The sequence below is a fragment of the Echeneis naucrates genome, chromosome 23, assembly GCF_900963305.1.
Source record: "Echeneis naucrates chromosome 23, fEcheNa1.1, whole genome shotgun sequence".
Taxonomy (NCBI): Eukaryota; Metazoa; Chordata; class Actinopteri; order Carangiformes; family Echeneidae; genus Echeneis; species Echeneis naucrates.
The window spans coordinates 2,699,991-2,726,084 of record NC_042533.1 but is presented as its reverse complement, the minus strand read 5'-3'; the positions used below and the strand labels follow the sequence as shown (position 1 = coordinate 2,726,084).

Below are 26,094 nucleotides of genomic sequence, written 5' to 3'. Positions count from 1 at the left end.
GTCGAAGCACGTTGCCCAACCGTCGGTCGACTTTTTGTCTTCTTTGTGTAGTTCCAGTGCTGCGGTCTTGTTTGGCCCGAGGATGCCAACAGACCATCTTCTGGTCTTCCTGGTCCTCTGCCAGCTTTCGAAACCCAACAATAGGATGGATTTGCCGTTATTCTCACACCCACAGACCTTTGCTTTAGGCTGTGTTGTTTGGACTTCCAGATGTTACAGAGCTGGAAGAACGTCTTGGTCCATCCCCACATACGTTTTTGTGTTGATGGCCCCCTTGTATCGAATTTGTTTAACCTGAACATGAATCCACAAAACTTCCTCAAAAACAAGAAATCCTTTTTCCATTTGTCTTTTTAAAATTTTTGTTTTTACAAGTTTAACCAGATATTTCCAGCTCTTTACTCTTACTCGCAGACATGAGATGCCTCTCCTTACCTGTTGCCCAAATCAGTGAACCGTCCCTTCAATGACTTGCAACTGAAACAGAAAGCAGCACAAAATGATTTGTTAACTGCTCACAAAACTATTAGCTGTCCATCAGGCCGTAAATCTTCAGATCCACTCAGACCTCACAGTGAATCTTTGTCTCTCTGAGTTCTCGGGCCTGAGGGCAAAGGGAACCCCATGACCCTGTTTCCATCCCGGGATGGGATGGCCCTGACATCAATAAACACTTATGGTTGGAGGCAGGATGATACAGCGTTTGGGATTTGTGGCGAGTACGCACGGCACAAGAATCTAGCTGGATTCCCTCCCTGGTCGCCCTGTTGCCGAGGCAACTTGCTTTTGTTTAGTGCTCAGCAGATTCGGATCCTGGCGGTGGTTTCATGGGGGATTTGCGGATTTGAGAGCGCTGGACGTAGAATGAGATACAAGGAATTATAAAGTGTTTGACTTTTGGTTGGAGAGTGTGTGTGTGTGTGTGTGTGTGTGTGTGTGTGTGTGTGTGTGTGTGTGTGTCCTGATTCACTTGTCAAGCAGTAGATCACTCTTTCCCTCCACTTGCTTTATCCCTCTTTCTCTCTTCACACACAATTTTTTCTACTCTGCAAACACAGGCTTTCCCAGGGAGGCCGGAGCAGGGCCTTGATTTACTGTAGAGTGGAATTATGGGAAGGGAAAGCTTCCCAACACAAGGTGGCCGATGGGAGGGTTTGCCAGCCACCGTGCTGATGGTGGCCATGCTTTATGAGTCCTGCAGATGGAGATGATTTGTCTTTTGACGTGTGTGTTTCTGATATGCACTGTCGCCTGTGTGGAGATCAAAACGCTGGACGTCTGACAAAAAACCCCAAAAGCCAAAATTTCTCCAGTTGCGTAGGAGGCGAACTGAAGAGAGAAGAGCATCTGTCAGCAGCGCGGCCCTGCGGACTGTACTGCGGTCGGCTGTGAGGTTCCGGTGACCTGGCCCTTCTGATGTGCCGGGCTTCAGTGCTGGCTCTGGCCTTGACCAGCAGAGGGAACATGATACTTAAATCATTCATAATTAGCTCCTTCCCTTTTGCTTAATAACACATGAAGATAAATGGGTTCCAAGAATTTTCCAAATGGAAATAGCGGGTTTGGAATTAAACGCCAGAAATTGGGCCTACAGGCCCTGCATTGTAGTGGTTCACCCGTTCTCCGGTGCCTCCTGCAGGACAACACTTCTGTCCTCTGCACCTTTTTATCTTCTCCGCCCCTCTGGAATAGGAATCAGTTAAAGTTTGAAGAAAGTTACCCCTGAAAATATACATTTATTTCTTTTTACAGAATCTTGACATTACAAATGACATTATACACACCCTGTAGAACCTGTCAGCTGACTACGTGGTGAGTCAATCTCATATACAGTATGTACGCAGGCCAGATGTCCATGTTTTTGCTTGCAATCTACTGTCTGTGTCATCTTTACAGAAAGTCTCTTGCTGGTCTTAAGATGAGCTGAGCTTCTCCAAAGCGCTGTGCAGGGTCTTTAGGTCTTCCCTCATCTGACTCAGAGCGTTTTGGATCTTGCTGGGCTGGTCCAGAACCTCCACACTGCAGGTGAAGGGATCATAGCGAACTGTAAACGGACGCTTAACTGTTGCTGAGTACCTCCTGTGTGAGAGAATGAAGGAGACTAAATGAATATCAAATAAGGAAAAGGCTCCATATCATATGATGGCTCTGGATGTTTCACCATAACATATAACTGATATCATGTTCTTGCTCTGCAGGTCTATCAAACCCCTCGGTGATGTAAATAAGCATACCTCAACTTAATTTTTGCATCCTCAAAGCTCTCAGCCACAAAGTAAACAGGCTGGTAGGTTTGGTCCTGGTACGGCTGCACCGCCGTCTCCTCTGGGTTGAACGGCTTGTACTCTGGCTCGTTGGACAGCGCATACTGGAAGAACAGGTCAAATACTGTTGCTGTGCCAAGCAAATAAAATAATAACACGTTGCAGTAAAAGTATCAGTGTGTGAACCAAAGTTGACACTTACAACGAGTTCTCCGTAGGATGACAGGAGTCCAGCGCCGTAAGCTTTTACTGCTCCATTCTGCTTGCAAAGGCCAAATTCCACAGTGAACCAGTATAACTAAAAATGAGAGGATGCAGTAAAGAGGCAGATGAAATAGTGTCCAGCTCTTTTTATGTACTGTCGGAAGAAGCTGAGAAATCCAGGTGAACATGGCTAAAGATGGTGAAGTAAAAATTTAAACCCATTCAGAGTTAATTTCATGAATAAGTTAACTTAAATTGAAACGGCACAGAAGTAGGTTTGGAAAAAACATGATAGACTGCTGTAGTTATAATCCTTTAAAAAATATACATATATATTTCTGTCGTATCAATAATGAAATTATGATTTTCACACAATTGGACTGTTGTGTAATATAATTTTCAATTACTGCAGAGGTTTTGAACATTTTTCTTGTGTGTGGCTTCATGTAAGCTTTATACTTAGTACGAATAATAAAGTTGTGATAATGATGGTTTGAAAACATCTGAACAGAAACTGCTAACATTTTATATATATATATATATATATAAAACTGCAGTCATTGGCTTTAGCCACTAGATGGCACAAATGTTTTCTAAATGTTCACTAATTGGCTTTACTGTTGACTTACTGTTGACAGTTTCTCAATGTCCTCATCTGAAGCTCCAAGTGAGGCAAGTCCAATCTCCTGCAGGTGTTACAATGAATTAGTCTTAAAGGTAATTTAACTAACGTGAAATCAAAGAGCTCGTGGTGCCGCAGAGTCCAGTTACCTGTGAAAACTGGGCGAATTCTTTATCTGACAACATGGGAACATGTCCAAGTAGTTCATGGCAGCAGTCTCTGTCAGAGCAGATCAAACAGAGTCAGTAAAAGAAAAAGGGTCTGAATATGAAGTCAGTTTTGTAGCAGGCGAAGAGGGACTCACGGCTCAGGGGAGTGCATGGGTGCAGACGAGTGTCGGATGTACTGAGTGCACTGAAACACCCTGAAGGCCAAACTGGCCAGGAAGTCTCTGGCTGAGAGCAGGCCGGCTACTGGACGCAGCTGGAAACCCGTTTTCTCTGACAGAAACAAAAGGGAGTATTTTTATGTACGGCCATTTTCACTTCTCTTTGTTCAGTCTATTTCAATCTGCCATCTTATGAAAACCAAATAAGAGTTTTTCTTTTTTACCTTTCAGGAAGGCAGAAACCTCTCTGAGCTGAGGGATGCGGTCCTCTCCGTAGCCGCACTCCCTCTCCAGCTGCTGCAGACTGTCCAGGAACTGCCGACAGGCCAGACTGGGGTAAATACTCCGCAGCTGCCGGTAAACCTGCCTCCTTTAAACACAGTCACAGCGTATTGTCACATCGTTTCAGCCTGAAACGCTTCCCCACAATGCATCTGCACCTGACACAGTGCGGCTCATTCTCACCATGTGGCTACTTCCTCTGCCGTGTACTCCAGAGTCGGCAACGGGTCCCCCCTGCAAACAAAACAAAGTAAATATAGGATTGGATATCTAAAACGAAATTCAAATCTTTCTTTAGAGGTCTGACTCACTGTTTGTGTCTGAAGGCCAGCTCAGAGATAAAAGCCCGTCTTTTTCTGTATTCTGGATCATTGAATCCCTGCAGCAACAAAGAAAAAGAGAACAGGATGTTAAATAACAAATATGACTAAAACAGAGACATTTTGCTGTAGTTTTGTAAACACTCACTGGGTGGTCATGATCCATGTCTGGATCAAATTTGGTTATTAGCATGTTACATCTGTCCAGGTCTTTTATCTGTCGGGGAAACCAGGGAACTGTGATGTTGGTGGGAGGCAAAGAAAAGAGAGAGAAATTAATTAGCTGTTTTGTAATTGGCCTTGTTACATCTTAACATTCAAAAGGTGTTTCCATTGATTCGTTGATGAAACAAGAGCATTAACATCACAACACAACGTCCTAATAAACACTTAGGAGACAGGAGAAGTTGTATTTGTCAGAATATTATCATGCACATGCCTTTTTCTTCGGGCACTGAGCGTACGTCGTCCGCCACCCTCTTCAGTGAGTTGATGAAAACGTCCAGGTCAGAGCTGTGAACTTCACATTTCATAAAGAACTCCAAGTCTGTCGTGCTGTTCTTCGACTTCCTCCCTGGTCGACTTTCGATGTGGAGAAGTTTAGCTTCAAACGTCTAAAAAGGAGCCAACAGGGGAAGATGGGATCAGTGTTTTTGTTTTGGAGAAGCTTCTGGATAGAAACAATCAGTTCCTGTTCTCAAAGACCAAATCCATCTGTAAAATAAGACTGAAGTGCTAATTTAAATCTATTTTATGATCATTTTTCTGAGGTTTGTTTAGCTGCAAGTCTAAAGTCATCATGCTATAAGACATTGTTTTGTTTTTTCCTACAAAAGAGTTTTTATAATATAGTCCCATTGATTAGTGCTGATTTTTTTATATTTATGTTTTCTTTATAATCACAAAATAACTTTGCTTCAACACTCATTTAATAGTTCTTTCTGCTTTTAATTCATCACTCCATTATAGTTTTCAAATTAAGAGTCAACATACTAATAGAACAGCTAATTTCTAAATTATGATCAATTATGCAGGAAGTTATACAGAGAAATAGATCAAACTACCTCTGGTAGTAAAACAGATCCAGAAACTTACTGTAGATGCAACATTTGATTTTACACATTTATTTTTCTAAAGATGAACTCTTTTCCTATTTTCAGATTCGTCACGGTGTTATTTATTTTCTTCTTCTTCTTCTTCTTATTATTATTATTACTACAGTACAGTTTTATTTTTTTTCTGGATTAAATTATATGATCGTTTTTGTTTTTGTTCTCACCTCAAATATTTTCCCAGTTTTGAAGAATCCTGCGTTTTTCTCGTTGCTGAGGCTGAACAGGACGTTCAGGACGACTCTCCCGTCCCTCTCCTCGAACACGAAGCGGTCCCCAAACCTGGAGGGCCCCGGAGAGCCCGAGGGGCCGCCGCCTCCTCCACGGCGGGCGTCCTCGATCAGACTCTGCTTCCTCCCGGCGAAAAGAGCCGCCTGCCCTGGAGCTTCCGTCTTCATGCTGCCGGTCTCTGCTGAGCCGTCACCGGAGCTCCGCCGGTTTAAATAGTGCGCCATCTGAGGACTCTATGGAGAGCAGGTGCGCCATCACAACACGTGTGTTTTCCTTATTTATTTATTTATTTATGTATTCTTCTTTGTCTTTTTTTTTTTTTTTTTTTTTTTTGGGGGGGGGGGGGGGGGGGGGTGTTTTGCGTCATCGTGTTATATCTATTTATGAGACAAAAACAGCCCATAATAACAGCAATTACTCCAAAAATCACATTCAGGGTTGGAACTTTGCAGAGAAGACCAAAACAGGCCAATGTGAGGCGCATAAACTGATTTATAAAAGGAAGATGATGAATTATTTGATTTTAAATGCTCATCAGTCACTGTGCTGTTTAGGATTCCTGTTGTAAAAACAAAACTTCAATTTTCACTTAAAAAGAAATGCAGTAGTGTGGATATACAGTTTACAGAGCACAAACATAAATGCTCTTCCATGACCTCAAGGAAAGATACTTGGTGGATGCTTTGTTGTGTTCAAGCAAAACTACCTAATGCATCACTGGGTATGTTCATCTTTTACAGTGACTCCCATCACTGCGTACATTTTTTTGTATATTAATATTAACTGCTGTATTACAAGTGAGCAGTTGGAAACCACGGCAGACAAACACAGAGGATGATCTCCAGGGGGACAAATATTTATTTATTTTGTTAAAATATCTCGTGCATGTACAAAACATTTGCTTTATCCAAGCGGAATGAAAGTTTTAGTGGCAATAAAAGGGATCTCTCAATATTCAAGTTATTCTGAATTATAATAAAAGCAAAATTAAATGTTTACATATCTGGTTTTAAATCTATTGAAGTCACAGAGGAGAGCTATTGATTGTCCAAACTTGTATACATTTATACTGTATTCATGTTCAGTTAAATTCTTTATTATCCTCCTCCACAGTAGCAGGCTAAATTTCACTCAGTTAACTAAAATGCACAGGAAATATTATGCTACTAATTGTAAAACAGCAATATAGTTATTTTATTTGCAAATAAAGAAATAATTTGCAAGCATGCTAAGCATTACTGTAAGATGGCAGCAGTGTAATAAATGAGCAAAAAAAAAACAAAAACAAAAAGCATCAGCTCAGATTAAATGTCCAGTTACGCTAATTTACGCAGGGCTTCACACAGTTTTCCCATTTCACCTAAAAAAAGGCAGAAAAAACAAGATCACGGTGACAGAAAGAATTCATTGGGTAGCAACCTTTTCATAAGATGCTGCATAACATCAGTATAAACCTTTAAGCTATTCAAGGGGTCACATGATTAATGATGATCTAAAGGACAGCATTTGTGTTTGTTTTGCAGGCAGCCTGTCTCACCCTGAAATAAAGTTAAGTTTCCACGAAAATCAAATCAAATAAAAAAATAAAATGCATTGTTATTTAGTGGAAAACAAAGAAATGAAGTGAAGAAAAAGAAATAGTTTTATGATACGTACTGCCGATGCTGTCAGCCAGGTTCCTGAGCTGCGCGGTGTTGTCCAGCACTTCGATGCTCTGGGTGTAGGGGTTGTAGCGAACTGTGAAGGGCTTGGGGATGGTGGCCGCAAACTTCCTGTGGACGCAAAGACGTTGGTGAGGTTAGAGTACGTGCCCGCAGCGGAAAAGAGTGGAAAAACAAGATTTTCTTACCTCACTTTCTCCTTGGCGTCCTCGAAGCTGTCAGCAACAAAGTAAACAGGCTGGTACTCTGTAATGGGGTACTTCTGGAGGCTGGTCTTCTCGGGGTCAAAGGGCAGCACTTTCGGTTTCTCTGTCAAGCAATACTGAAAAAAAACAAGGATTTCTATTTAAATGATAGAAATGAGTGTTTCTATTCTCGTGACAGCAGGATTCAAGGCTCAGCTTCTCTGCTGATGTGACTCGACGGGCCGCACATCCTCTGCCGATGTAAGCTGTGACCTCGATAGCGAGCTGCTCATCCTCCCTCCGCTCCAACCTTACCCAGTGAACTAATTTACCCCCCCGCCCCCCGCCGGGCTGCCAGGCCTACTCCCCCAGTGACACATTAAACCTGAATCACAGTGAACCACTAACCCACTGTCTGTCTGCTCCGCTATGTGCTGTAACAACAGATTCCAAAAAAAAGTAAGACTTGAATCTTACCTGCAGCTCTCCAAACGATGAAAGCAAGCCAGCTCCGTAAGCTTTGACCTCCGAGCCCTGCTTACAGAGGCCAAACTCCACAGTGAACCAGTACACCTGAGGACACACGAAATACGATCACAAAAATATCCTTCATACGACAAATCAAGGTGAGAATTCACAAAAACAAGGTAGGTTGATCCGTGGAATCGGCTTGTTTATCGAATTTCATCCCACCCAGCTGGTACAACCATTAGCTTATGGTGGCTAATGCTAACAACTTTAAATAAAAAAATTAAATTAAATTAAAAAAAAACAAGAACATGAAACTGGTTTTTTGGTTTTGTAATGTCATCATTGTATCTGTAAGCCTCATACTCACAGTCGCAAGTTTTTCAATGTACTCATCGGGGGCACCGAGAGAGGCAAGTCCAATTTCCTACACAGAACACAGTCAGCACAGATAGATCAGGCTTTGATGCGTTTATGTGTGTTGCAGAAACACTTTATGAATCCACACAGGACACAGATTAGTAGGAAACTGTATAAATACACACAGTATGATCCGGTCTGGTTACTTTACTACTTTTGTATGTGTCAATTTAAGTTGATATGAAATGCAAAGAATATGAAATTAATCGTTCTGAAACTAACTTATGTGAAATGCTTCTAAAAGTTGAATTACTTTAATTATTTCTGTTATTACCTGTGAGAATTGTGCAAAGCTGGGGTCAGCAAACAGAGGAACATGTCCCAGGAGCTCATGGCAGATATCCCTGAGAGAAAGCAGACATATACTTGTTGACATTTTACTTGCTTTGGGTCACAGATTCAGGCTTGGACGGCAGAGACTCACGGCTCGGGCGTGTACGTGGGCTTGGAGCTGTGACGGATGTACTGCGTGGAATGGAAGACACGGAAGGCGAGTCCGGCCAGGAAGTCCCGGGACGAGAGCAGGCCGGCCACAGGGCGAAGCCGGAAACCGGTGCACGCTGCAGGAGAAGGAGCAGATGACGAAGAAGAAGCGGGTGAGTGTTCAGTTGTGTTGAATAACAGCGATAAGAGGGAGGGAGGGAGGAAGAGGAAGTGCGGCGTTTGAACAGTCAGGCCGCCTACGTTCTCAGTGAAAGGGATGAGGATGTTTCATGTAGTGTGTGATGCAGGTAAAATGAACATTATGAGATAAACAGGCCAAAATTATCTTTGTCTGTACGTGTCAGATGACTGATTCGACTGCATTCAGTAAATTTAAATCCAGGAGGTTTAGACTGCAAGGCAGGAAAAGGGAGTGACATTGATCAGCTACTTCCCCCATTTTAATGAATATACCTCATAGAAACAATCAGCTGCATGAGTCAAACATCCCTGCTAATGATCCAAAGCGAAAGCTGCTGCTCTGAAGTCTGCTACAGCCAAACACCTGCCGAAATCCTAAAATCTGATCATCACGTCTAAACCAACGTAGCTGATTAAAGGATAAAAAAGAGTATGAATGGCGTTGAGAGGAAAAGGACACATGAATGTTATAATGTGTCAGTTTCACAGTTTAAAATGCCACAAAAAGAAAATGTTATTTGTGTCCACGAAGCCACACTCACACTGCAGGAAGCGGGACACGTCCTCCAGCTGCGGGACGTTGTCCTGCCTGTAGCCGCAGTATTTCTCCAGCAGGGGGAAGACACGGTTGTGTTCGCGGCAGGCGTGAGTCGGGTACAGAGTCTTCAGCTCTTTGAACACGACCCCCCATGTGGCCTTTTCCTCTGCCGTGTAATCCACCCTCGGGATGACCTGACCGCTGTGGCAAAGACATCTCCGTTTTAATAAGCAGATTAGTTTCTGCCATTTCACCGTTAAATATCGATGTGATGCTCTTTAAATATATTCTTTTGGGCATTTGGTTGTGTTTTCTCCATGATGATGGACGGCAAAAGGACAGAAGCACTTCATTGTTCATGTCATTACACAGTGATGTAAATGTGAATCACCTCAGTGGGCATTTCAGCGGGCTTGGCGCTCTTTGTAGTGCCAGTGAACAATACTTCTCAATTATACACACAAAGACCGAGGTCCCTTAAATCCACCTTTGGCTCACCGTAATTTGTCCCTCCTTTAGAATATTATATTTCAGTTTTTCTTAATTCATTTGTGACTTTTGCTGATGTGAAGACAAAAAAAAAAGTGGTGGAGCAAATAGAATAAAGATTTTTAAGAGTAGTTACTGTCTGTAGTTGTAGGCAATGTCAGCAAACTCCTTCCTGCGGGCTCTGTAGACTGGATCTGTGAAGCCCTTAACACACACACACACAAAGAAAAGCCATGTTAGATCTCATGATCGCAGCCTGTCCGCTCTCAGCTAAATCAAAGAGAGGAAATCCTCTGCTCAGGCTAAACCCTGTGGCCTTTGACAGCATTATGCCCTCCGTCTCTGATAGGAGCACACAAACACATATTCAAATGAAGCCTTTGTAGAGTGTTTTTCAGCTTATGATGAATACATTTCGCTTTAATGGCGGTGGCAAAAGGGAGCAATTATCTATAATTATAGGGGCTCAATTAAAGCAATGACATCAATTTGTGTTTCTAGATAGTTTCCATTAGAATAGATGGCAGAGTGTGGCCTGTCATCTCCGCAGTCTTTCATAAGACACGTGGGCGTGAGTGGACACGTATTCACACACAAACACACACAGAGGCAGGATGTGGCGCACAGACAGTGATGAATGAGTCGGTCTTTACCGGGTGATCTGCATCCAGCTCAGAGCCGTAACTGAGGATCTGGTTGGCAAAGCGGTCCAGGTCCTGGATGTCGTTCGGGAACCACGGCACTGGAAGATAATAATGGTTATTAAACACCCCTGATTTGTGTTTTTGTTCATCGTGTCTTTATTCAGGTCAAATCAATTTAGCGTTCTTTCCACAAATACTGCCCAGAGAGAAGAAAGTGCAGAAATCCTGGAAATTTGGACAAATAAAAAAGAAATCATTTGGATCTGAGCACACTGACGCTGTTTTCTTCAGTTTTAAAAATGGCTCTGTGCTAATTTATCTAATATTGACTCAGTCTGAAATCAGCAAAAAATTCTTCTGTTAATAGCTTAATTGCCACAATAAACAAAATGGCTAAGTATTATTTACCCTCAACAACGATTATGTTCATTACTGATTCATTTGATTTAGATTTTAACCTTTTATTGTTACACATTAATTGTTTATCTTATTTTGTCCTGATTCATATCTTCAGATTCTAGTGAGTAAAAAAGCAAAGAGGTAGCTAATTTACATATTGGGGAAATTTTTATGATGATTTTATCTTTTTTTATTATTTTATTTTTTTTAATGATTTTATCATCAAAATACAAATTATTTTCAGCTCTGTGTTTTGTTTTTTTGCCCACTTTACAGGCAAGATCATTAACGGACTAAAAATATAGACCAGCGGTATTTTTTCTTTATTTTTTTTGTGTGCCATGGCATTTTGACACTTAGCAGGACTGTACATGAGGAGCATCTGCTAGTTCATATGGATTTATGACCCTCAAAAAAAAAACAAAAAAAAAACACCGGGGCCCAATCATTAATCTGCATTTGTGCAGTGTGGTCTACCCCGAGGCCCCGTGAAGACAATGGGCCCCTGCCAGGCTCCTCTATAAACAGGCTGTCTCCAAAACAGGCCTTGACTGTGCCCTGGTCCACTTGACCCTGACCGGTAGACCTCTGTGTCTCCGTAGGGGTCAAAGGATGAGCCATGGTGGCCCTGTCTGTCTCAGCCCGCCGTGACCTTGGCATGTTCTGCTTTCCTGTGTCGGTCTGGGTCCGAGACACAGAGCTCCTCTGTTCGCGCCGGGCCTGTTGGGCCTCAGTAGCTAAACTAATGTCATTCTGGAAACAACTAATAAAGGGCTCAAAATGTGGGCGACAGGCCATCAGTCTCCTTGGCGACACTGGCTGTCCATTACGAAGTCTGGCTCAGGGTTCATAAAGCGCCACCCAACAGCCATCACTGTGCTCTGTTGATAAACGGACAATTTGCCTTTAGGGATGGCAGCGTCAGCCAGCCATTTGGACCCAGACTGAGAGTTAACCAAATAGATGATGACAGTCAAATGTCTGGTGTATATAATGTCTTAGATGGGATGTGAGTAGCGTTAGTTTATTCTCAGAGAGCTGATCGACAACCAGGAGCGACCGCCGTGTTTGGGTGTAAATGCCCGTCTTTTGTAGTTTTTGAGGATTCATGCTTATCTTTTTGGCACCACAATCACTCACACTGTCACTGACCTGTATCCTTCTGTTTGTTGCGTGACAGCTCATGCACGTGGCCGCTGATTTGTGTACGCAGGCCGTCAATGACCTCATCCAAGGCCTGGGAGTAGGTGGGGTCCACGCTGATGAAGAACTCGTACTGGTCTTTGTTCATCCGAGACGGACGGGACTCGATGTGCATGAGGTTGATGCCCTTGTCCTGCAGAAATGTAGCATTAGAGGAGACTTTGATGAGAGGTGAGGTGATTATGCTGGTGTTGGCGTTTTCGGTGCTCGTCTCTCTAAATATTGCTGGTCACTTTTCCCTTTGTTTGATTAGAGTTTAAACAGATACCGCATGTGGTAGCCAAGTGCAAGCTTTTTTGCTGCAGCAGGTTGCAACACTACTTTTAGTCCACCACTAGAGGGGGCTGTGAGGTTACTACATTGATGGCTATTATTTATCAAAGTGAGTTGAATCCACCCTGACCTTGGACTAGAGCTGCCTTGAACTCTCTCTCTGCAAACTGACCCTGAGCCAGATAGGCAGCACTTCCACGATAAACGCATTCAGGACATATTGTACTGCTTTAGCGCAAAATTTTTGGATAAATCTTCCCGCCCTGCCAGCCCGTTGGCATTTCTCATTCTGCAGCATGAACTGAGACCTCTCAGAAGTTTCCAGACTCGGTTCGGGAAGCGTTTTCAGAGCATAAAGAGGCCGCGGCCCGTGTTGGGTTGCGTGATCATTAGGTCGTAATTACCATCAAAAATGTGTTTTTGTTTATGTAAGTATTTGGGAGGGAGAGGGAGTGTGTTGTGCTCTGTCTGCCATAGGCTAAGTAAAGAGGAGGGTGTGAGCAGGGGCCCCCCCTCTGTTTTCTCACATCTGGATCCCATTTGATTTATTGCAGCGTCAGTGGCCTATATGGTCCTGTATTTCCTCCCCTGGTAAACATGAGCAGAAGCAAAGAGAAGATGCCTCACTTTCGCTGATGTGACATGATATTTTTATGATCAGCAGTGTTACTGTTGCTTTCCAAATATACTGAAAGAGAAAAATAATGTTTTCCAATCCTCCTAATGTTAATGATTTATTGTTATTCCCTCTAAGTGTAAACATATGATACGAACTGAAGAGTTTTTAAAGATCTGGATAATCTACTAATCATTTCCATTTGAGATCTATACCTGTTTCAAAAAGGGAAATATAATCTAGATACAAACAAATCAGAGACTTTGAAATAAGATGGAGATGGTGTGAAAGGGGTTGCAGCTAAATATGTGACAGATGCTTGCTTATTCATTTAAATTCAGCCGTGATTTCAACAGTTCTGAATCCAAAATGTGTTCCCGTCCTCAGAAGAAAAGAAAAAAGGGGGGTGGTGGGGGCTTTTTGTGCTCTTGGTGGCCTGGCCCAGCTTAACATTGCCAGCCTAAATCCTTAACCCGGCAACGCAGAAGGGTCATTTGGTCAGATTTCAGTACCCCTCTGAGCTGTCCCTCCTCCGTAACGCAGGTGATATTAAACAACTTCTATCGCCTCAGCTGATGTGTCAGATCAAGGTCGGCCCGTGAACTCAGACCCGTCACATGAACGCCAAGCTGCCGAGTCACATGCAGGACGGCTCGTGCGGATAAACTTTGTGGGTTGTTGTAGTTTGTGGCTTTTTTTTTTTGTGTGTGTGTGTGGGGGGGGTCATGATAGGTGTTACGACTGCTGGACTAAACATTAGCACATGGTTTGGCCGAGCAGTCGCTTTCAGTTTGTCTGAGAACACAGGAAGAAAGCACTGTTCCCCCCAAGGCTGTTGTTTGCTGGAGGAATCTGCCCATATTGGGGGGGGGGCCTTATGAGGGGTGTGCTGATGGTTTGGGCATCATTTGATCTGAAAATCTGGAAATGAGAGGCGTGGAGGGAATGGGGGGAGGAGGGGGGTGGAGCAGGGGGAGGATCGTGAACGTGAGCGCTCATAGGTTCAAAGAGGATCCTGATGTTTGCTGCTGCATTTAGAGAACAGCACTTTGCACATACTTGGTATTGATCATGGTCAACACACACACACACACACACACACACAAACACAAACACAAACACACACACACACCAGAAACTCACATGACTGAAGAAAGTCAAGAAAGAATTTTACTCCTGATAAAATGTGTCGCTTCAACTTAAAACGTTTTGTTTGGCTTTGAGAGGCATAGTCTACGCTTCGCCTGCGAAAAAAGAGCAAACTCAAATCTTGATGACATCGATGTTGCAGATTAAGCAGTTAATGTTTACTTCGAGTTTTCGTACAGTCACGTACACACGGGCGGTTTAAGTCAATCAAAGAAAAAATGACTCACATTGATACATTGACCCTGTCTTGTGTTCTTATTGAATTTAATTTATTAACTTTTTTAACCAGCCTCATAAATAAAGTGGGAAAGTTAAAAAGTTAAAGTTAAAAAATAAGTAAAATTTTAAAATAACACTTATGAATTGCATTATGGGAAATGCAAGCTGCTGTTTGTTTAGCTTCTTCCTTCAAAAGGTAAAAAAAGAAATACAAAAAAACAAAACGACAACAACAAAAAAAAAAAAACCCAAACTGCAGACTATCTCATATAAAAAATTTCTTCTGCTCCGCTAAACGTGCTAACAAATCTACATAATTCAGAAATCTATTTTTGCTTTGAAGCGCTTGATGTTAATCAGTAACTTTTTGAATGGGAAAGAGCTGAAGAAGGTTAAACTGCTCATCACATTTGTCTGGATCAAACCATTCTTGTCCCAAAGGAAGTACGGTAAAAATAGTAATATAGTCATTTTAAACTTATTGTTTTTCCCTGTAATGAATAAACGGAGGTTAGAAGTGCAGGAACTTGGATTTTATTTGTTTTTGCCAGAGTTGTTTCCATATTTGTAGTCTTTATTCTAAGCTAACTGTTACACAATAATAGTTTTTCATTTATAAAAGCAAGATAGTTAACTTCCCCAAACATTAAACATTAAGTCTATTTGTTTTGTTGCTTTTTTGGATGCTTCTGATGTTGATTTTATGAATCATGTGTTTCAAGTAGACCCTGGAGGAGCTTATTCTACCACACGTGGACAAAACCGCCACAGCATTAAATGCACATTCCTACGCTGCTCTGTTAACTCTTATTTTCATGTGTTCATCGTCTTATCAACTTATTGCACAGCCTGATAGGTAGAATAGATGAATGAAGAATGTTATCGTCTTTGCCAGAAGTGAGCAGGTTTGAGGAGAAATGACAGAGACTTTGTGGACAATTGGACATCAGAAGAAAAGATTTGTGCGTCAGCTTTACCTCAAAGAGCCGCAGGGCTTTGGCCAGAGCGCCGACCTCCTCGTTTAGGGAGAAGATGCAGGAGATCACCTCTGACTTCTTGTTGGTCTCCTCCTCCAAATACATGGAGCCCCTTCTCTTCTGTTGAAAGAGGCAAATTCAAGCTGAAAACAAACTCTTTACACTTTTGTCTACAGGGCAGCAGGTTATGGCAGAGATAGGTCATAGTTCAGATGAAAAACGCGCCTTAATTCCGACAGCTCGTCTGTTTAACCATGTCTGCACTTCCTTATCTCAGACCTTCTGGTCATTATATTGTTGTTTTGCTCGTACTGTGTGTGTTCTTGTTTAACTGCAGCCATATGGAGGAAAAAGTATAAAATCCTTGAAGTTCTGCATCATAAAGCCCAAAGTCCTTCACATCTTTAACCTTTACAAGCTCCCCCTGCAGAGGTAGTCATGCTGCTGTGACTACATCCTCCACACCTGAAGGTTTTATTAAAACCAGAGACAGAGTTTATTTTTTATTATTTTACAGGTACATCTCAGAGGAGCAAACCATCTCATCCATTTAAGAAATCCCTGCAGAGCCCAGCCAGATATTTATTAAATTCAGCATCTCCTCCAACAAGCCCGAGGACAGAAACCTTAAACGCTTTTCTCAACTTGACGACAAGAGAAGGAATTTCTGATCCTCTTTGATGTGATTGAACTTTTATCTGCTACATGACCGGAAATAATGGAAACTGTACTCAAGAATTTCCCAAAAGCCCAAATTGGTGTCATCAGGTTTTGTTTTGTTTTTTTATATCAAAGCAGCTCTCCATAAAACAGATATGTCTAATCTATAACCACATCACAGAGAGGCAACACATCCATTAACAAATCCCTGAATAATTTAGTCTAACTTTTTCATATTTCTCAGGTGTGTTATGATAACAAAGCCCCCCACCCCTTCCATTCACTGAGGCTTTGCCCTGTTGCAGTTCACTGCTTTGTCTGCTGTTGTACCTGGAATATTCCGGCTGTCACTGACTTCAATGGACAGCTTGTTTGTTTCTGTTTGCTGAGATCGTTGCATGATTTTAAAAACAAAACAAAACAAATTGATAGAAACAAAAGCATAAACAAACAAACAAACAAACAAAAAATGCACACATGCAAAGGCTTTTAAACTAGTATAGCATTATTCTAAATGGGGGGGGTGGAGGTTTACCCTGGTGTCCTGGTCGTCTGTCTCGGTGTCTTGGCCGGAGTTTCCATTGACTCTCTTGTACGCAGCGTCCATCTTCTCTTCCTGCAGGTAGACAACCTGAGTGTGAGCTCTGTGCTTTGTGGGGAAGTTTCTGCAGCTGCTTCTGTCTATAAACCTCTCAGATTTAACGCTGGTCCACGTGACACCCCCCACCCCCCCACCCCACCCAACCACCGGCCTGTCACGGAATGCGGGTCTAAATTATAAAGGCACATCTGGTCGCTGTTCGCTGCTGCTTTTCAGACTTTCAGCTTTTATTTTTCTCATTTTAATTTGTTTGCACCCTTTTGTGATTGTGCAGCCTGACAAACAAAAAGTAACACACACACACAAATGTCCGTTTAACCAACTTTGTCTTTTATTTTGAAAAACCAGATCCAGCTCCATTCCAGTCACACCTAAATGAAGTCTAAGGACAAAAAAGTCAGAATAAAATACAAATAGGACAATAACAGTAATGGCAATGATGATAATAATAATAATAATAATAGAGCTTAGGTGAAAAATAACACAAAATGCAGACTACAGTATATTATCAAAATCTATCTAATAGATTATATTAAATGATAATAAAATTAGATATTAAAACACAATCACGATTCCACTATCTCATCTCTCATCTCATCTTCAACCGCTTATCCGGGGCCTGGTTGCAGAGAACCTCCCCGGAGAACCATCACCTTGTCGTGGTGAACCTGGGGGCTGTGTTGTCTGGGGCCAAGGGCCCCTGGTAGGGTCTCCCAGGGCAAATTGGCCCCAGGTGAGGGACCAGACAAAGAATGGGTTCAAAGACTCCATGAAAGACCGAGGAAGGAGAGTAGAGTCCCTGCCCGGATGAAGCCCGGGGCCCCCTTCTGGTGCCAGGCCCGTCAGTGAGCGCCTGGTGGTCGGGCATAGCCTGAAAAAATTTTGAGGCACTCTCTTCACCTTGTGGGCCCACCACCTGCGGGGATGACCGATGGGGTCGGGTGCCCTGCCAGTTGGGTGGCAGTGAAGGCGGGCGGCCTCGACGGCCCAGACCTGGGCGACAGAGGCTGACTCTGGGGACATGGACTGACCTCGCTGGGGGGGAAGGAGCCGGAGCTTGTGCAGGAGGTGGAGCGCTACCCGTTGGATCTGGTGGGGCTCACTGCCGGGGTTCTGGAGCCCTACTCCTGGAGAGGGGTTGGACTCTATTCTTCTCTGGAGTTGCTCATGGGGTGAGGCGCCGGGCGGAATTACTCCTGACCCGAGTCTGGTTGAGTACGTGTGTTAAACTATGGTAAATACGGAGGAGCAGAGCTGAGACGAATGTGTCGGAATCCTGTGTGATGATCGCAGCTTCTACCTTCAAAGTCTGTTTCATCTAAATTTACTGGATAATTCATGTGTACTTTGAGAACCTCACTTCAGTCATTCTTCACACAAATCATGAAATTGAGGTCATGACCTCTGTGTCTGTGATGTAGTGTGCACATGCTGACCATAAGATCAAACAACCATGTGACCCACTCAGTGATAATCAATGAGAAACAGAAAAGAGGGAAGTAGTCACGGAACCTGCGTTTTAAGATGAGCAGGAATCATCTACTGCCATTCAGGCAACTCTGGAGACCACAGATGAGCATGTCGCCCCTTTGCACTATGAATTTACCAGCTTGTATCACATGATGTCCCCCTGATGTGACTAATATGTAAAATACAGCCATTAAATTACTGCAGGAGATCAGACGAGACAGTTTAAAAAGTGCTGACATCATTGTTGTTTGTGTGACGCTCTCTTATACCTGTAAAAAGATGCAGAATGTGAAATAAAAGAAGGAATAAAAAGCTGCTCTCGTCGTCTCACCTGATGTTGGGATCCACAGGTGCCACATGAGGGCAGTGTAGGTCTGTGGACAACATGGCAGTTCCACTCCAGCTGTTAAATTAATCTGAGTGACCTAGATGATAGAAACTTAAAGCATTTCATGTTTTTTTGCATGAAAGAAATTTAAAATTAATTAAAAAAAAAAAAACGTGCAGCATTTGTATGATGGGCACAAAAAAGAACTGAAGCCTAAACTGCCACAGTCTTTAATAAAAAGAAGAGATGTGAGATAATCACATGAGGAGGAGGATATATGTCTTTCAACCTTTAACACTTTTATGGGAAGGCTACTAATATCAAAATGAAGGATGGTCAGGTGTGTGTGTGTGTGTGTGTGTGTGTGTGTCAGCATTGTGTTTGTATGTTGAGCATTTTCCGGATGAGCCTGTCTGGGACGTGATGTCCCATAAAAGTCCCATGATTCCTCTGTGTCCTCCTCACGTTGTTGAGTGGATGGAAACACTCCCCACTGCGTGTCATTTACTGTCATTAATGGTGATGGAGACAATTGGTCATTTATCATAAGAAGTGGTACAGTGTGTGTGTGTCCCCCCCCCCCCCCACACACACGCACAGCCCATAGGGCCCCGGTCTTATTCACACACTGAATGTCTTTTCTCACACCAATAATCAGCCAGATGCAAGTCACTCTTACTGTCTGCTGTGTGCAGACCACAAGGACGGAGCTCTTTTACATCCTGCAGCTGTCCTGGCTAAAAAAAAAAAAGGTTTTTTCATCATTATGCAACTCCAGCTATTTCTCATAACTGTTGTGAAAAAGTGCAGTTGGAGGAGGAAAGTGACTCCGGCCCGGAGCAGAGCGGTGCAGGAGGAGTAGCAGGGGTGCTTAGAGATGATAATCAATTATAGAGTTGTGAGGTTTCTAATTGTGCTTTCATGAGACATCGTTGATTAATGGACTAGTTGACGGACATCTTGTGAATGTTGTCCACATGTGCACTGTCCACAGGGGTGCTGGAGAATCCACTCCAGCTTTGTGGAGCCCCTTTTCTGAGCGAACAGAGCAAGAGAAGAGCGAGGAGGAGGAGGGGTGGAGGAAGAAAAGGAGTTGGAGCACAGAAAGGAGAAAGAAACTTTGAGGCTTTCGGCAGCGCTGTTGTTAAAGGGGAGTGAATGAGTGTGGGGGCCGTGCAGCCAGCCACATGGGCCGTTCTCACTCGGCATAATGGAGGCCTTTCTGTGGTTCTTAACCCTCTTGTTGCACGCTGGGAACGGGCAGCCGTCCGCCCGTTGCTGACAACAGACACGCTCAGACACGCTCACCCGCTGGATAATTGAATTTTACACCCAGGAAAGTCACCTCCTTCGCTGGCCGGGTCCCCGCTGCACGTGGCCCTGACAGGAACTCTCCCAGGATCAACATCTCGTCCAGGGGGAGAGTCCAAATTGGGCCCAGCGTCAGTGGGAGACACAAACCTGTCGTAGCTTTTAGCGCAGGAAGGTGAAGTAGCTGGGATGAACCCAAATGACTCTGGGGGTCACCTGATGTTTGACTCAACACCAACAGCAGCAGACATTTTGAAACGTGACGGCCTGCCATAAAAGTTTGTGCAGACATAATTTGTGCAGCCAACCTCTCTTTTGTTTAAATGTGGGATTATGGCTCCTAATGGACAAAAACACAACTGCTGAATGTGCAACACACAACAAAGAAGTGTCGTGTTACAGACAGGTGAATACTTACTAAGTGCTGTTGACGTCAACAACTTGTTAGTTTCCTTATTGGATCAAGATCAGTTTGGTGTGTTGTTTTAAGGGTGCCCCTAAATGTGGGGGGGGGTTACATGTTCATGTTGTGGCAGTTGTGATCCAGCCCCCCCTCCCTCAGGCTGATGATGTCGTCAGCAGTTGCCACCCTGCGTGGATCTCTGACCAAACACAAAAGGCGTTTCCAGCCTGCAGCCGTGGTCACTTTCACCTGTCAGGCAGCTCCTCCGTCCTCAGGTCACCTGGGAGAGGTTTCCCTAACCTCTGCAGACACATAAAAATCATCCCATGTTGTTTTTTGAACTAATACAAATGCCCTTTTTCATTTTCTCCATCTTAAATCTGATTTAAATCAAATTTAAACACAGTTTTTTTTTTTTTTTTTTTTGGTATTATGAGACGTTTTGCCTCATTACTGAGTGAAAACAGTTCAAAGTGCTGAACTGAACTGTCTGTGCTGAGGCTCGTGTTACTGTGACGTACCGTCCACCTCACTCATCGGCTGTATTTCCACTCCTTTGTGTTTACCCCTCAGGTTGTCCTCAGGTCTGTGTTTACCCAGCCGTCACTGGCAGAATGTCTAGCGTCCCGTAGACAGATGAGCACAGAGGCTTAATGAGAACTTTGTGATTGACTGCCATTCACGGCGCTTTGTTGCACAACACCTGATATGCCTGTACAACCACCAACAGCAAACACACACGAAGAGGAACTGTCACTCTGCAGCTGCTTATCACGTCTGAGTTTTATGAGCCATTTCCTCACTGTAGATAATTCTGTTTTCATGGATGTTATCAATTTCACAGGAATGGAGAGGTAACAAATTCCTCTTTACACTATAAACGAGCTAAACTTGCATGTAGGGGATGTAGCTCAGTGGTAGAGCGCATGCTTTGCATGTATGAGGCCCCGGGTTCAATCCCCGGCATCTCCAGTTGACTTTATTTCTAAATTTCCCTCAGGATTATCGATCCACCTCATTAGTTCACAGATTATTATATGGTCTCATAGAAAATGCTTTTAGAAAGAGCTTCCTAATGTAGCATTTAATTCCAACATGGAAATTCACTTGTGAAAACTATTGGTGGTAACTTCAATACTTCTCAGGTATCAGTGTTTGTTTAGCACGGATAAAAAACGAAAAAGCAAATACAAGACAAAAGGCCAACAGGGAAAGCATATTACAAAATATCACAAATTGAATTTCAAATGAAATCACCATCTTTGTTCGCTCAGTGTCATTTTACTGGGATGGAGGCAAAAACATAAATACCGCCTGACGGTTAGTGATAGAAATGTGTGTTTTGGAATTTGGGTGCAGTGACTTTTTAAATTTGTGCTTCATTTATTTGTGTTTTTCTGTTGATGTGTAGAACAACAAGCCCTGTTCCGTGTCTCTTCCACCAGAGGACGACATTCGCCTCTTCCCCATCAGCAACCCCCCCCCGCCTCCTCTTGGTCCCCCTGCGATGGCCCCTCCCATCAAAGCCATAACCTCTCCTAATCCCCCCCACCCCTTGTTGCCCTGGAGATGGCTCAGACGAGCAGGTGATGCATTGACAGGGAGCAGATGGTTCCCTGTGGAGGTAAGCACGGCCGAACAATGCTTCCATATTCATCATAAAGTCTCGCTAACTCTCTGCATCTCCCTCCTTCAACTGTGAGCACACACATAACTTCAAAGCTGGATGGATCATGTTTTTACCGACACACACACACACACACGGATATTGCTGATTGACGCACCACACAGTCTAATGGGTCACACTGTTTGTGCACACTGGCTGAGGTGTTAATGTTGTGACAGGTTATGAGGCACAACTTGATAAATAGAAGCTGCGGCATTCAGAGGAAGCTGGTTTACAGTATCTCAGACGAGAGGGGAGAAAAGTAAAGACAAACAATGAGGCGTCCTCGTCTCGGCCTCCTGCGCCTGTCTTCTGCAGGTGTTTTCGGGCTTTTCGCCGCAGTAACTCACTCCTCTAAAGAAGCTCCTTCTTTAGCCCTGTCTCCCCTGGAGATAAAGTACAGAAACCCCACTCACCCTGTCTTTCTTTCAGCTAACTCCTGAATAATCCAGCAACAATACAGGGCTGTGAGGCGGTGTGCAGCGATTCGCTGCAGGCCTGACTTGTTTTGGGGTGCAGCAGGGGTGGGGGCGGGGGCGGAGGGGGGCAGCATTATGAACATCAGCTAATGCACGTAAAACACTGCATTTTTTTTTTTTTTTTTTTTTTTTATTTGAACAAGTGGTAAAGTAAAAGTGTGCGGCACAATAGAGGCCGCGGAACGCTACGCTTCACCCACCACACCTGGAGCACACAACAGGGGGTGAGAGAGGCAGCCCCCCCCACCCCCTTCACCCCGCCTGCCTCACCCATCATCAGCAGCACCGCAGCACCTATCAATACAAGCTGTAAGGAGCTTGGCTGGGCTGCAGGAGGAGGGGGCTGGCTGTATTCACGGGCTGACTATGATAAAGACGCACAGTGAGGAGCCATTCAAGGGCCCTGTGCCCATAATGGAGTCACTAATAGGTGCCTATTCAGCAGGGAAAGTGTTTTCTGGAAGAGAAAAAAAAAAAGTTTGGGGGGGAAGCAACAATCACTTTGTCTGCTGCCTTGTGTATGTAAAATTTATGCAGCGCTCCTACCCTCCACCCTTTCCCAACTCTTTCTGCTGTCTTTTCTCTCCTGTCTTTTAAGAGCGTCACCAGTGAATAGACTACATGCATAGTTTGGAGTCTTCCTTTCATCCTTACTTGAAAATAAATTCAATGGCGTGTTCTCGAGTGAGTCCAGTCCAGGCAGGGATCTCAAAACAGGAATACACACTCTCTCTCGCTCTTTCTTTTCTTTTTCACCTCCCTCTCCACATAAATCTGTCGGCCATATGCACAGGTGACCAGCTCTTACATAAAATATTTTTTCAGGATTTCATTTGTATTCTGGAGCATAGCACTGCGTATAACAAAGCTTCTACTTGATCAGGGCTTATTTTCACTTGGATCACGTAAACGTGATTTTAAAAGTTAAGAGTAACATACAAAAGAATTTTTAAGATGGTATTCAAGCAGAATCTGTGAACTGTATGAAATGAAACTGGGGAAACTGTCATACTGCAGCTATTTACTTGCCAGCCTTGTCAGTTTGTTTTTTGATTTTCAGCTTTGAGCAGGTTATTGTGTGTTCTCTGATCCTTCAGGGCAGACCGGACACTGCGGTGACTCGGCATCAGACAGATAGCTGGAAGGTTAGCATGTTAGCAAGTAATAAAGAGTAGGAGGTTTGCTTTCCACATCAGATAACGGCTCTTAATGAGCAATGGAACAAAGCTTACAAATAAGATGCAGATTGTAGATGCATTTCAGGCCTGAACGCGGCCGTCGCCCACAGCAGCCATGTTTTCTGCCGACTCCCTCCCTCGATGCCGAAGCGACGGGGGCTGCAGGACTCGTGGATGAGCTGACTAATGGTGAAATGCTGGAACCATATTGAAAGAGGGGACATGAACTGAGAAGTACTGGGAACATATTGTGCTGCATGTCAAAGGGCTTAGCTGACAGATTGATGAGATGCAGAAATAGCCGAGCTAACCGGGGGGGGGGGGGGCAGAGAGGCAGGGGGGCCCAGCATGGCATGGCAACCGGGATTTGGAGTCAGAGCAGGACTGCCTGCAGGCCTACTGGGCAGAGCCGGCACAGGTCAACACTCTTTGATTGTGGCTCCCGCTGCCGACAAAGGGCAGCACGCAGTGGGCAGGGCCGCTTTCCTTCGAACAGCATGAAAACCCTTGTAATGGTATTTTTATGTGTTTTGTGAGAGGCTTTGTCAGCTTTGTGTGCTGATGTATGTGTTTATTTGTAGGTGTGTGTGTGTGTGAATATGCAAATGCATACTGTCCAAATGAACCTTTTTCAACTATTCAGAGAAAAGTCGAATGAAACAAAACAAAAAAAGGCACATGCCTCGCAGCTTTGGGCTTAACGGATGAGATAGAAGTTTTTAAATTAAAGCAGCATAATCAGTATTTATGCTCAGAAAAGATTCAGTTGTTGCTCGTAGAGATGAACCTGACGACGACTATCTGCTAATTCTGCAGCTTTAGTATCTTTCAGGACTCAAAACTGTTGAAGTTCATCACCATCAGTGTCAGAAAAGCTCTAAAAACCAAACAGAGTGTAGACCGCAGCAGCTAAAGAGAAACATCTCCAACGCTTTAGTTTTTTAGTGTACTGATTTTCCATTTTCCAAAACAGAAATGTATTAAACGTCTTTAAATTTTTTGCAAAACCTTCACTGACTGGTTCTAAAAGTTTTGAAACCATTCACAAAATACTGTGATTTCCGACCACACACTTCCACTCACACAATGCATTTTCTAGCAGTGTCTTAGCAACTGTTATTGTGGCATCTGGATTACCCAAAGTGCACTGCAGAGCCCCCGTAGTGTCGCACAGAGGGAAATGTGCTTTACGAAGGGAGGAGGTCATGTCACAAGTTGTGCTGCTACGGTCAATGGATTTTCAGAACCGTTTTAGAGAAATTAAATAAAGAGGACTTTTGTTTTTGCAGATCCGCAGAAGAGAAATGTCGCAGGATTTAAAAAAATGGGACATGGGTTGTGTGGGGGTCGCTGCTTGTGCCAAGTGTTTGGTCTGGTCACCATGGAAAGCACCGACAGTCCGCTCTCTACTTGTTCACAGGCTTTGTTAATGTTACACCAAGAGCATGTTTACCAAGATTTTCCAGCACTACAAATCTGAAGATGAAGAATCTCAAAACCAAGACACACTCTAGATAATAGGGTCTGATCAAAGATACAGATAGAGGGCTGTTCAGAAAACACACACACACTAGTGAGGGCTGATTTGTGGAATTGATAGGGTCCATTGTTTCCACAGCACTTGCCACTCTATGCCCTGTAATGTAATTAGGGCCAGGAGATTTATGCTGCCCAGAACCTGATCCATGTTGTGTCTGGAGCTGGCCTGAAAAGCCTTCTCTCTGTCCAGCTGGTCCTGATTTCTGCTCTGGCCTCTGTCACTTTGTGGGGCTCGCTTCTTAATTGAAAGCCTTGCTTTATTATAGGCCTTGTTTTGTGTTGCATCTGGAAGAAATATGAGGTTGATGATCGCTATTTGCCTGAACATTTGTAGCAAGCTGAGAAGGGAATCGTATGCTGGACTTTTTTTTTTTTATGGTGTCGATGTGCATGAGAGACTCACACCAGTTTAGCAGGATGGTAATTATTAACTTCATAAGCTATTTAAATTGAGTGTCTTTTTTTCTCTTTCTGCCTCCCACAGAGAGGTCAGTTCCTCTCTCCTTAAATCACTCAGCCACAAAGACTGAAAGATTAAACTGCAGAAAACATGGAGACTTCAGGATGTCCATTCTCACAAAAAAGAGTCAATTGAAAGACTAGAGCTTATCGATCATGTCTGCTGTAGACAGAACAGGAGCTCCAGAGCATCTCTGGGAAAACAGGCCTTCCAGAAATCAGGATTTCAGGCGTCTTTTCAGACTTCTGGCTCGGCCCAGGCATCCTGTCAGCACGAGCACCTGGTCGCCTGACGGCCCCCGTTCTGCACAGCGCACACACAGGGTGAGTCCAGCCATGCCCACCCAGCTCTTCCCAGCTAAGTCCGCAGCTGAGCGGCCTGCTGCCGCCACCGCCGACAACTCCAATATCCCAAATGAAAGACACGTCAACTTTGCTGAATGAGCCCCATGTAGAGAACTTGAGAGAGAAGATCCATAAGAGCCGGAGCATCTGTCCACCTCTCTGACACTAATGAATGTTAAGTAGGTTAGCTGCTGGTGTGCCACTGTCCCACAGGTCATTGTGACTGGTGGTGGCAGCGGAGCTGTGCTTTTGTCAGGGTGCACCAACCCCCTGTGAGACGTCTAAAATGGCTTCACCGCTTACTCCTCTACACAATCCCGACAGCAATAGTTGCCATATTGATCCTTCTTGGTTGCAGATTAAAGCATAAAAGGAGCTCTGTCCTATCAGCAGGGATCCCCACTGACTCCCAGAGCTCATTTCAGGG

The 26,094-nt window shown here is 43.8% G+C and overlaps 2 protein-coding genes and 1 non-coding gene across 4 annotated transcripts; 1 reads left to right on the top strand and 2 right to left on the bottom strand.

Moving 5' to 3' along the window:
* Positions 1-1,913: 1,913 nt before the first annotated feature.
* On the bottom strand, positions 1,914-5,530 carry th2 (tyrosine hydroxylase 2). The gene is made up of 12 exons (XM_029495595.1): positions 5,300-5,530; positions 4,460-4,634; positions 4,169-4,257; positions 4,012-4,079; positions 3,884-3,934; positions 3,643-3,788; positions 3,395-3,530; positions 3,240-3,309; positions 3,098-3,154; positions 2,467-2,562; positions 2,235-2,368; positions 1,914-2,079 (listed from the first exon to the last, which is right to left on the bottom strand). The coding sequence occupies exons 1-12, from the start codon at positions 5,528-5,530 to the stop codon at positions 1,914-1,916; spliced, it is 1,419 nt and encodes a 472-aa protein (XP_029351455.1).
* A 684-nt stretch (positions 5,531-6,214) lies between these two features.
* pah (phenylalanine hydroxylase) lies at positions 6,215-16,523 on the bottom strand. 2 transcript variants are annotated; one of them, XM_029495593.1, is made up of 13 exons: positions 16,424-16,523; positions 15,229-15,348; positions 11,944-12,127; positions 10,402-10,490; positions 9,885-9,952; positions 9,264-9,460; positions 8,522-8,657; positions 8,372-8,441; positions 8,048-8,104; positions 7,687-7,782; positions 7,213-7,346; positions 7,020-7,135; positions 6,215-6,723 (listed from the first exon to the last, which is right to left on the bottom strand). In XM_029495593.1, exons 1-13 carry the CDS (start codon positions 16,493-16,495, stop codon positions 6,680-6,682), a joined length of 1,383 nt encoding a protein of 460 aa, XP_029351453.1. In that variant the 5' UTR covers positions 16,496-16,523; the 3' UTR covers positions 6,215-6,679. The 2 variants fall into 2 exon arrangements, with proteins under 2 accessions (XP_029351453.1, XP_029351454.1); XM_029495594.1 differs by having other exon boundaries at positions 15,229-15,345; positions 16,424-16,495.
* Positions 16,524-20,901: 4,378 nt separating this feature from the next.
* Positions 20,902-20,973, top strand: trnaa-ugc (transfer RNA alanine (anticodon UGC)). The gene has a single exon. It is a non-coding gene; the product is annotated as a tRNA-Ala (tRNA).
* The last annotated feature ends 5,121 nt before the right edge of the window (positions 20,974-26,094 follow it).